This window comes from Sinocyclocheilus grahami, unplaced genomic scaffold (assembly GCF_001515645.1).
Source record: "Sinocyclocheilus grahami isolate Dianchi unplaced genomic scaffold, SAMN03320097.WGS_v1.1 scaffold234.1, whole genome shotgun sequence".
Classification (NCBI taxonomy): domain Eukaryota; kingdom Metazoa; phylum Chordata; class Actinopteri; order Cypriniformes; family Cyprinidae; genus Sinocyclocheilus; species Sinocyclocheilus grahami.
The window spans coordinates 2184714-2196805 of NW_015505413.1; the positions used below are offsets into that span (position 1 = coordinate 2184714).

The window sequence follows — 12092 nt, forward strand, 5'->3', positions numbered from 1 at the left end:
ATTTCATGCCTAGTTCACACTACAGGATTTTAAGTTTAAGGATTTTTTAAGTTTGAAGTTCAAGTTAATGAGCTCGCCGACAGGTCGGGCTATGATCGGGGGAAAATCAGAGGGTGATCGGCGCTCAGCAATCTTTATGTGTGAACATACACAATGATACATCAAAAAGGTTCACTGACGCGTCACCAACACATCGCCAACGGCAAACAAATATCTAGCATGCCAAATATCTGGACCGGTCGGCCGACTTGACATCACATGGTGTCAGGTGTCATGACGAGCTATAGCCAATGAGAGAGCAAGGCATGGGTTGAAGTCACCAGAAGAAAAACAACAGCAGCACCATGGCTTAAAGAAAAGTTTGGACACAATAAATGGAGCAACATTTTTCATCGAGCAAACAGCTTGCAGTGCTAATTTCTTCCCGACATCCATTTTCAAATAAACAACTCCTGTTTCACGTGTTGTTTTGCTTCATTCCTGTTCCAATTCTCGCGTGTTTTTGTGACAAAACGTGGTTTGTAGAGTCGTTGGGTGACAGAGTTGTTGCGGATCATTTACAATACATAGAGTCACGTAGTGTGAACACCACAACGACTTAAAGACATACAATCAAGTCATATAGTCTGAACAGCACAGCGATCTGCCGACGTTTAAAGTCGTGTAGTGTGAACTTGGCTTCACACAGCAGGATTTTGAATCGGCGATAGCTCCAGATATTTAGTATTCCAAAATATTTCACGGGCGTCAACGACGCATCGGCGATTCTCTCAGATCGCGTCTTTGGTAATTCACACAGAGTGATTGTCACTCGCGTGAACAACACCAATTTCAGGCATTTGTCGACGATTTTGCAAAACCTGTCGGTGAGTGAAAATCAGGGCTAAAATCATGCAGTGTGAACTCGGTATAACGGGTGGCTGTTGCGTTCCCAAATGCACGCTAAACTCACAGCACGTGCAATAATCAAGTTCACTGCATTCATTCACTGTGAACTGAGCCATTCTGAGGCGCAGAAAACACCAGATCACTAGCTGATCGTCCGAATAATGTGTGCGCTTCGCTTTGAAATGCGCAGCAAAAACAGATATGATTAAGGGATTATTGTGCCATATTGTGCTTTTGGTTTTAGTTCGTTTGACAGATACAGTACTGTGCCAAAGCATAATGGCCCAAAAGACCTATCATTTCATATCGTCATGTGACCACGATAATATCGACAATTTCTCGATATCACGATATTGCTAATATCATTACATCCCTATGTAATACAAAATAGTATTTCAAGTTCTCTAAACAAAGGAGAAAATTAGAAAAGTTTATAGGTTTTATAGAAAGATTAAAAGATTATGCATGCACTCACCCCTTGCAACTGCAGCATCTTCCCATGTGTCAATGAAAGACTTAATTTTCTGTTGCACTTGTGGGATGTTACCTAACTTGTAGCTGTGTGGTTGACTAGAGATGTACTTCATCTCATCTGCATCTGCTCTGTTCAAGCCAACAGCAAAAACTATCACTGCATCTTTTTTGATTGTGCGGGATGCTTGGACGACACCATCAGCAGATTCTCCAGCTGCAATGACTAACAGAAATTGCTTAAATCCTTCAGAGACACGGCTTCCAGTGGCACTAGTGAAGAAATTTTTATGAGCATATTCAATTGCATTGCCAATTCTACGATCCCCTGTAGACCTCAGTGCCAGGCTGCGGATAGATGACACTATCTCATTCTTGGTCTTATCAGTATTTAGCAGGAACTCCTCTTTGACATTTTTACTGAACTGAGCCAGGCCGACACGATTAAAATCCTTTCCCACATTGAGCTGCGTGACCAGTTTTGAGAGAAAACTCTTTATTGTTTGCTGCTCTTGTCTAGATGCTGAACTATCAACCAATATGAAGAGATCAGCAAATTTTGGTACAAAAGCTGAAGAGAATGGAAACAAAGGAATAGAATTACTTCTAAGAATTGCATCTAAATAATAATTTGTATGATGAGACTCAAAGCTAGTACATTTCAGGTAAGTTTGTGTTTGTATTTATTTTAAGGTTTATATTCAACAATCCCATAAAGATCCAAAAAAGGAAAGCATAGTAAATAAAATCTGTTACCTTCTGATTGAAGCAACACAGTAAAGCACACTTTGTTGCGTAGACCCGCTTTTAGACCTTGCAGTTCTCGATAATTGCCGATACTGAATAAGAACTCTTCATGTGGGATATTAGCAATGGCACGCAGTTTTTCCATGTTGCCCATTCCCACCCGGATGACAAAGATGAAAACTCCCAGGTTTCGTAGTCTCTGGGAAGGTTCCTCCATATCATCATTTGATTCTCCATCTGTGATGACTATGACAATGCCAGGAACACTCTTTCTGGCCAGGCTAAAGTAATTCTCACGGATAAAAGTCAGGGCCCGACCAGTGTTGGTGCCTCCTCTACGGTAGATGAGACCATTCAACTTTTGGTGCAAGTCTGTCTTATGTAAATAGTCACCAAGCAGGAACTCTTGGTACGGTCTATCACTGAACTGGGCAAGTCCCACTCTCACCTTATCGGGTCTAAGATTAAAACTGTCGACAAAAGCATGGAGGAACTTCCTCACTTCTTCAAAATCACTCGCTCCAATGCTACCAGACGAGTCCACAAGGAGCACAATGTCTGCCTGAGCAGTTTCGTTGCAGCCTAGGGCAAATGGAAGAATTTTATTAGAACTTTCATCACTTGATCTTAATTCTTATGTCTGTAAAAACAGAATAATACAAAGATAATTTTAAGGGTGTGCTACAAATGTGCCACTGTCATTATGATGCTTTAACCTGAGACCCCACACTATTTTTTAATGTCAGCCTGTTCTGACTCGACCTGCTCTGTATTTTCTACCTAATGAGAGTACATTTTCTACGGAAAAATCTCTTACAATTGACCCTTCACAAAAACTCACCCTCCTTAGGTACTGTTGCTATATCTGAGTAGCCATGCCTCTCTCACACTACACATCGTGTTCTCACGCAGTGAAAAATACATAGTGGAGCAAAAAGGGAATTGACAACTCGCCGAGAGACAAGACAGAGCAGGTTACTTCTGGTATGAAACAAGGTCTGACATTTCAAATTTTGTAATTTTTTAAGAATTTCAAACAATAAATACTATTTTGTGGCTCTTTAATGTGTCGTGACAGATCACTGTAGTGCCTCAGTTCAACTGGCACGTGAACCAATTATCTTTTCATATTTACTTAAATTATGAAATAAACATGAATGAACATCAGAACTTATTTTATTTCAACAACAGAAAGAGGTCAATACATACATTTTTTAAAGTTTAAGTCCACCAAAGTTAATCTACTCTCCTGTCTAAATTGGTTTTCTGACAAAATGGCAGATTTGGCATTGTGACTGGTCAGATCACCTGCGAAGGGTCAATTCCATGAAAAACATCTAGTCTGTAGCTTTCAAGTTATGTGCATCAAAATCACAGTCTTTCAGGCTGCTCTCACATAGTAAGTCTGCTGTATAAAATGATTAGACGTGCACATGGCAGATTATCAAAAATCCCACCAAAAAAACAATGTACATTGACAGAATTTTCTGAATCTTGCTTGGAATGGTTTTGATTTGATACAAATATTTAAACTATATAGCCTTTGAACTTCAAACTAACCCTCAAAATGTTTTAAACACTCAAGCAAGGTTTTATCAAACTAATATTCAAAGCATTAAAAAAACAAAGTTTTAAGAGCTTAAGGGCTTTGTTGCAACTAGCTACTGATTTCTTATCAGGTTCTCTCACTCAAAAATGTCCTGTAAAGCTGTGACCCAGAGAAGCACGGCACTACTAGAGTTCATGTACATAATTGATAGTTTATGTAATATGTTACCTCTTGACATCTGGATGATCTCTTTGTGTGTTTCCTCTACAGTGGTACACACCTCCCGGATTACACTCTGAGAGATTCCCTGCAGAGCTGCAAAGTCTGATACACTGTAAACGTGCTGATCGTACGGATCGCTCGCAATCTGTCTCAGTAAAGTCTCGTTCGCATCTTTGATCCCTATGGCGAATATTTTGATTCCTCTTTGCCTCAGCTCCTGAGCCTGTGACCCAACCTCATCTTGAGATTCACCATCTGTGATGATAATGGCAATCTGAGGAACACTCTGCTGTGCTCGACTTCCGGCTTTTTCAACAAAGTGTTGTTTCAGCATGAACTCCAAACCCTGGCCGGTAAATGTCCCACCGGTTTTATAATGTAGATTTTGGATGTACCTGAGAATGTCCTCTTTGTTCTGGTAAGTGTTGAGCGAAAATTCAGTATGCGGTGTGTCACTGAACTGGACCAAACCGATCCTGATCCTGTCAGCGGCAACTTCTAAGTTCTCTATAAGCAAGGAAACAAATTCACAGATTTGTTGGAAGTTTTCCAGCCCGATACTGGCAGAGCCATCCACCAGGAATACAATGTCAGCCATGGTCTCCTGTGTACACACTGAGATAAGTAAAACAGAGACTTTTAATTTCATCAACAACAAGACCAAATTGAATATACTGTAATGTACTGAATCATCCCTGTCCTTACCAATGTTTTGGCCATTGCTGACAAGAAAACATAATGACAGAACAAGGAAACCAAGTAATCCCCACTCCTTTCCCATGCTTGAGTTACCCATTTCTGGAAAAAAAAATGCAACCAACGAGGTTGAAAGCTTCTGCACAGCTTGTATTGCCAAACAGAATTGCAAACGCAATATGCATGTAAAAAATAAAGAAAAGAGACTGAGATCTTCCCATTTTCCCACTGATATTTCCTGTTTTGTATGAAAAAGTGGTGCACGGATGGCCAAACGACAAAGCATCATCTAGCCGTGTGTCATCTGCAGCTCATTGATGCCAGAGTGGAGCGGAGACTGTCGCACATTGTTCACAGCGACTGGAGGGCCACGGTGCGATAAATCACCAGCAGCTACAACAGTGGTGACCAGGGCAATGTGTCACAGCACACAGTTCATTGCAGCCTTCTGCATATGGGCCTGCATATCAGACCAACTAGCTGGATCCCCATGCAAACTGCACACAATAGCCAACACAATAAATAGGCTTGAGATCATCAAGATCGTTTCGTGGATGACTGGAAGGAAGTGGCCTGGAATCAAGATTCAGGCTGCATTACGTCGACGGCTGAGCACAGATACGCCAAATACCAACAGAGGCTATGGCACCTGGATGCACTGCTGGGCAGCAAAGGCCGGTTATGATGTGGGCAATGTTTTCTTGGGACACTTTAGGTCCCATTATCCCAAAAGCACAATCCCTGACAGCTATCAGGTATCTGAACATCGTTGTGGACCAAGTCCACTCATTCATGGCAGCTGTGTTCCCTTCTGGTGATGGCCATTACCAAAAGGATAATGCAAAATGCCACACTATCAGAATTGTCAAGGAGTGGTTCAAGGAAGGAGTGGTTATAGTAAATATATATTTGTGCTGTCAATAAATTTAAAATTTTAATTGGATTAATCACACTCTTATCATGAGGTTACTTGCACACTTATCATGAAATTAAGCACATACCATTTATCTTGTTTGACAAGATCATTTTGTCATTATTTGCCATATATATCCAGCAAAGTAAACCAACAGATTGAAGACTGATTCTTACAAAAATATTTTATGCAAGCATAGATACATTTAGACGTCTTTTCAAAAAAAGACCAAAGAACCAAGTGATATAAGAAGTTTATATACATTTATGCACACCAAAGCACACACTACAAAAAAAATCAGTGTACAGTAAACAACTCAAGTTGCAATAATGAACTGGACCACATGCAGATGTCAAAAAATTCCCTCAATCAACCGCCTTGAGCTGATTGCTACATACTACTACAGTACACATATCGATTCATAATGACTAAACACAGCAACATACACATAACAAATCAAAACATTATTTAACATTAAAGCTGTAAAAACAAGGTGAATGTACAAAAATGTGTCTGTGCATAAATACAATGTATGATCTGTGCAGGGGCTTAGCCATCATTTGACAGAAATTTTGAATATAATAATACCTTTTTTTCCTTTTGTCTAATTGACAGGTTTTATTTTTCTTATCTCTTACTTAATTGGCTAAGAAATCAAATACACTGATGGGTAATTACCAAAAATTTGTCTCAAGGTCTGCATTTAAAGTCACACATCTGCTTTCTGCAGACCAGTCAAGTTCTTCCACACTGATTGAATCAATCATTTTTTCTTGAACCTTGCCACATACACAGAGGCATTGTCATGTTTAAATAGAAAAGGGTCCTGTCCAAACTGCTGCTATAAAATCTGAAGCACACAATTCCCTAGAATTTCATTACATGCTTAAACATTAAGATTTGTACTCATGGAAATTACTAAAGTAGATAGTAGATAGTATATATATAATGGAAGTCTGTAGCATAAGGCTTGTCCAGATGAATGTTGAAGTCACCAAAGACTAAAAGTGGACTGCCATCCTCCGGGAATGAGGACAGCAGCCCATCCAGCTCCTCTTGGAAGGTGCCTAGAATTTGCCCAGGAGGGCGGTAAATTACTGAGTTTTATAGGAGCTGTTACAGTAATCACATGAGATGCAAATGACTTATAATTGCATAGGGGAGAGTGGGTTGAGTATTTCCAATTGTTTGAAATGAGCAGACCAGTGCCGAGGTGGGGTGGTGGTGTAAGAGAAAGAGATTGTTAGATAGAGCAGCTGGGGTTGCTGAGTCTTCTGAGCGAATCCAGGTCTCAGTCAAGCCCAAGATGCTGAGTGTGGATTGTAAAGAATAAGCAGAAATAAAGTCTGCTTTGTTGACAGCTGACTGACAATTCCAGAGACCCACAGAGAAAGAAAGAGGTGCAGTAGAAGATGTAGAGATAGGATGCAGGGTAGCAAGATTGCGTTGCCATCTGCGTGTGATGTTAGAGCGTTGTTGAGAGACGACCGGAATGTTTTGGAAACACATGATAGAGGTGGAAAAGAGAGGACAGAAAAGGAGTGTGTGTAAAGGGGAGATAAAAATAATACTTAAGTGCGTTGCCGGTTTCGTCGGTCTTCACACAAGGAGGCTGAACACGAGGGCTGAACGCTTCCGCGTCAGTGCACAGACATCAAAGAAGTACACAGTCTAAAGCCCGGCTCACACTGTGCGATTTTGGCCACGATTTGGTCATCTGAGACAAATTTAGAAAATCCTAAAAGATTCCTATAATCCTAGGCTAAAATCTGTAGTCTTTGATCGTTAGTTTGACATGTTTACCGACAGCCGATTAATGGCCGTTGCGATCAAATTTGACCACCGACGAAATTCTGGCAGTGTCAGAAGATTTGGCGCATAGTCCTGCAGTGTGACTTATCCTACGACAAACATCAAACTGTCTCCGATTTTCAAGATAAGCCATGATCAGATTAATGCTAGATATTTCTACTAACCGCATAAACTCCGGCGCTCTTGTCCTCCGCTCACGGAATTCATATAATACGTTGCCTTTGCTATGATAAACACCGGTTGCGCTGCTGTTTTCATGTGGGTGTGTAGTGCTGTTTACACTATTCTTCTTAAATACACCGGTATTGCCGCCATTCATTTACTTTTAATGATAGCCAACATTACAGCCCCGCGTGCAATGCAGCTTGCAGTCACTGAACGTGTATGGGTTAAAAAGGTAAAATTCCGGACAAGTTTTCTTGCGCGGAACCCCTTTTTTAACGCGTCTTGACTGTCGTACAGTCTGACATTAATGACAACTGGGATCCCACAGTGTGACATGATCATCATGTTCGTACTGTCTGACAAGTACAATCCTAAAGGACCTTTTAAAAAAAAATCACACAGTGTGAGCCCGGTTTAAGAGACTGATGTGAAAAAATAAAATCAAAACTACAGTTCTCACTTAAGTGCAGGAAGAGAGCAATGCAAATAACACAGGCTCATTCTTAGCCGACGGCAATTATTATAATTACCAGTAAGTGCAATCAAAAATACTATATAATAACTACAATGAAAATACAAAGTAGAGATAGGTAGACAACAAAATATTCCTTCCTAGCAGCCAGTAATAATTTAAACAACAGATCTCCAAACAAAGTATTAAAGGGGTCATCGGATGCTACATGCACTTTTACAAGTTGTTTGAACTGAAATGTGTGTTGGCAGTGTGTGTACACAACCACCCTAAAATGATAAAAATCCACCCAGTGGTTTTTTTTAATCTACTAAAATTTTTACCCCTTTCCAAAATCGAGCCGATCTCAGATGCCTGTCTGTGTGATGTCACAAAAACAGGCCCCTCCCACGATAGTTTGATTGACAGTAGCGTTTCAGCACAGACTGAACTGGTTTCTTACTTTAGACCCGCCCTGAGTGAGCTGGCATCAGTCCGACATTGATGTAGACAAGAATGACTCCTAAGTGATTGAGGTTTTCTGTTGTTGGATGTAATAATGAACATAGCAGTCGTCATTTACTCCTGACATCTGAGCCGCTGAAGACGCAGTGGATTACATTTGTTTTTGAAGGGAATGCGCCCCCAATCTACCTAAATGCATCTATGTTTGCGCGAATCATTCGTAATCCAGCATGGGCATCCGATGACCCCTTTAAGCAAAACAATCACACGCTGCCGTCCGTCTCTTCTGTTGACTAATCGCTTCTCCCAAGTTATGACAGTGTCTACAGTCATTGTGGAAGTTGTCCAAATTAAGTTCAAAAATTAAGTTTTGATATATTTACGTTAGGAAATTTACTAAACATCTTCATGGAACATTATCTTTATTATCCTAATGATTTTTGGCATAAAAGAAAAATGGATAATTTTGACCCATACAATATATGTTGGCTATTGCTACAAATATACCCATGCTACTTATGACTGGTTTTGTGCTCCAGGGTCATATATATATATATATATATATATTCTATTGAAATACAACAAATCCCCCCAAAAAATTAATTAATATATATCTGAATATAGACAAAAATGTACAGTACTTTTACTCAATTATATGACAATCTCAACAAAAAGCAGAGCTTGAATATCTGTTAGCTAAAAACCATGACAATTATAATTGAAATCAATTATAGGAATTATTTAATTCAATGTTACATTTTATAAGCGAATACTTAGTATACTGAATAGCATTTCATAAACAGCATAAATATTTTTATGACAACATAAACCCTGTTTTGATATAATTTATTTATTTACTTACTTTTAAATTTTTTTTACTATAACCAAAATCTAACATTTTCAAATGCTACTCAACAGGCACCATTTTTTACAGCATTGCACATTATAACCAATAACACACGATGCTGTTGAACTTATGAATGCAGTGGGCCAATCAGAAATATTCAGATGAGTCATCGCTGAAACATCAGTGTTTTGTTCAGTGTGCGCGCTCGCTGACTGAATTACTCTCGCGAATTCTCTCATCATAAAAAAAGATGTTCAGATGTACATACAATGTAAGTAAGAAATACATTTCTGTGTAGACAGCTTAATTGATTATAACGAGTTTTGTTTTTTGAGAGTGCTTAAACCGATGATAGATCGAAGTTCGCTCGCTTTCTGTCCATAATTTATTCGTTGTTTGAATAACTGTAGAAATAAAAAGGTTACAATTAGCAACATATTTTTATTAAATTGTGATTATGTTAAATACAATTCAGTCATATTAAAATTTGTTATTAGCCTCTGTAACTCAGTACTTGCCTAAAAAGACGGGTTTATGATGTAGTTAATAGATTACACATTGGCTACACTCTAAAAAATGCTGGGTTGTTTCAACCCAACATTGGGTCAAATATGGACTAACCCAACTTTTGTATTAAAAATGTAATTAAAAAAATGTAACCCAGTAGTTGGGTTAGCCCGTATTTGACCCATAGTTGGGTTGAAACAACACTGCATTTTTTTAGAGTGTACTTTTACGCTTAACCTGGAGTTGGTTCACCCTCCGCATATGAGCAAGCCAATAACAATAACGGAAACAGAGTTCATACAGACTTGAAATGCAGCTTTAAATGTGTTAAGGATTGTCAGCCAGCTTTATGCTTTTCTCCTAATGTTTAAAATCAGACCAGAGTCTATGAAAATACTGGCTAGTGAACATGACACTCATGATAGATCTGAATCCAGAAAAAAAGAGTCTTGAATAGAACACATGAATAAAATCGATGCTTAAGATTGATTTAATTGTTTATAAACACACCTGAGAAAGCTAGTTATCTTTCCTGTGAAGTATTACTTCACATTCACATACTTTTAACACTTTAAGCATCTCTACAAGCTAATGACAAATAAAACTTCAAGAATTTTTAATTTAAAAACACTATAAATCAAAGTATTATCATGCTTCATTACACTGAATTACCTTTAATATAATCTAAATATAATAAAGGAAGAGAGTAAAGAGGTGAACTTACATACAGCCCAGGCACTGATGGGAAGTGTCCAACCCGAAAACTCTGAATGAGATACTAAAAACCTGAAGCAGTTCACAGAAACTTATCAAGCCACTCCTCAACACCACAATTTCCATTCTAGCATGTACGAAACATGCAGACCCACACATGCATGACAGATTTATCATTTGTTTAGCTTCGCCAATAAAAAGCTTGAATACAATGTGTTCACATTCCACTTTTGGATTATTAAAGTAGTCCATATACTTATGTGCTAAATTTCCAAATCATCTGACCTCTTTAAAACTTTTAAACACAGACCGACTTCAAGTCGCTATTCACTGAAAATGTAATGTCTGGGAAGAGGGCGAGCCTTTACATCTTGTGGTTTGGATACTCCAGTAACAAAACTGGACAATGTGTGTCACAAAGTGAAAATAATTCTCAAATGATGGATCAATACCAACTGTTCATGATTCAACTTCATATTCAGACCACGGAAGTACCGCACTTTGTATTTTGTGGATGTTTGCAGATCACCTTTCTGAATGTGCTTGTTAGCATGCAGAAGAGCTAATGTGGCTAATCTGACTGTATTCACAGAGACTATGTCGTTGTTTATTATTAAGAAGTAATAAATGTGCATTTGTGAATTATACAGATGGTCAGCATTTTCGGGTAAAAAAAAATAGCTCTGTGGCCCGTTTTAATAAGAGGATTAACCAACTCGGAGTTAAAACTTGAAATCTGAGTTTACTTACCCTGGGATGGGAAACTTGAGTTAGTTCAGTCAATTCTGAGTATGTTGACTCTGAGTTAAGTGCATGCACCATGACTTTAAAAAGTCATGATCAATGGATCTCCGAAATTACAATTCACCAAGGCAACAGCATACTTCCGAGTCAATATGTAAGTTCCCGCCTCATTTCTTGGACACCTCTATATCAATTGTGGATAATCAAATAGTCTCCTCTCTTTATAGAAAAGACACAGCTAAGAGCACACCCAATGCCCTTAAAACGTGGTTTACCCTATAGCCAGTTTTTGAGACTCCATCGTATTTGTTCTAAGAAAGAGGATTTTGAGGCTAAAGCCCAGAGCTTGTATATGGACTTTAAATCACGGGGTTATCCTAATAAGTGGCTTGACACTGCACTTGAGAAGGTTTCTAGCTTACAAAAACAGGAGGAAAGAAATTTGACTATGAATAAAAGAAACAAGAATTTTTCATGTATGTTTAAATCCACTTACAGTCCAACATTCACATACTTTTAACACTTTAAGCATCTCTACAAGCTAATGACAAATAAAACTTCAAGAATTTTTAATTTAAAAACACTATAAATCAAAGTATTATCATGCTTCATTACACTGAATTACCTTTAATATAATCTAAATATAATAAAGGAAGAGAGTAAAGAGGTGAACTTACATACAGCCCAGGCACTGATGGGAAGTGTCCAACCCGAAAACTCTGAATGAGATACTAAAAACCTGAAGCAGTTCACAGAAACTTATCAAGCCACTCCTCAACACCACAATTTCCATTCTAGCATGTACGAAACATGCAGACCCACACATGCATGACAGATTTATCATTTGTTTAGCTTCGCCAATAAAAAGCTTGAATACAATGTGTTCACATTCCACTTTTGG

The 12092-nt window shown here is 38.6% G+C and overlaps 1 protein-coding gene across 1 annotated transcript; it reads right to left on the minus strand.

Annotated features, from left to right (window-relative positions):
• Window positions 1-1253: 1253 nt before the first annotated feature.
• LOC107597684 (collagen alpha-4(VI) chain-like) lies at window positions 1254-11887 on the minus strand. The gene is made up of 6 exons (XM_016288847.1): window positions 11869-11887; window positions 3884-4492; window positions 2116-2688; window positions 1696-1930; window positions 1364-1632; window positions 1254-1261 (listed from the first exon to the last, which is right to left on the minus strand). Exons 2-6 carry the CDS (start codon window positions 4473-4475, stop codon window positions 1254-1256), a joined length of 1677 nt encoding a protein of 558 aa, XP_016144333.1. The 5' UTR covers window positions 4476-4492; window positions 11869-11887.
• Between the last annotated feature and the right edge of the window lie 205 nt (window positions 11888-12092).

Coding starts and splice junctions, on each gene's coding strand:
- LOC107597684 (XM_016288847.1), bottom strand. CDS start 4,475: ATGGCTGACATTGTATTCCTGGTGGATGGCTCTGCCAGTATCGGGCTG. Junction 2,689..3,883: donor GATCATCCAGATGTCAAGAG/GTAACATATTAC, acceptor CATTTGCCCTAG/GCTGCAACGAAACTGCTCAG. Junction 1,633..1,695: donor ATCCGCAGCCTGGCACTGAG/GTCTACAGGGGA, acceptor TTTCTTCACTAG/TGCCACTGGAAGCCGTGTCT.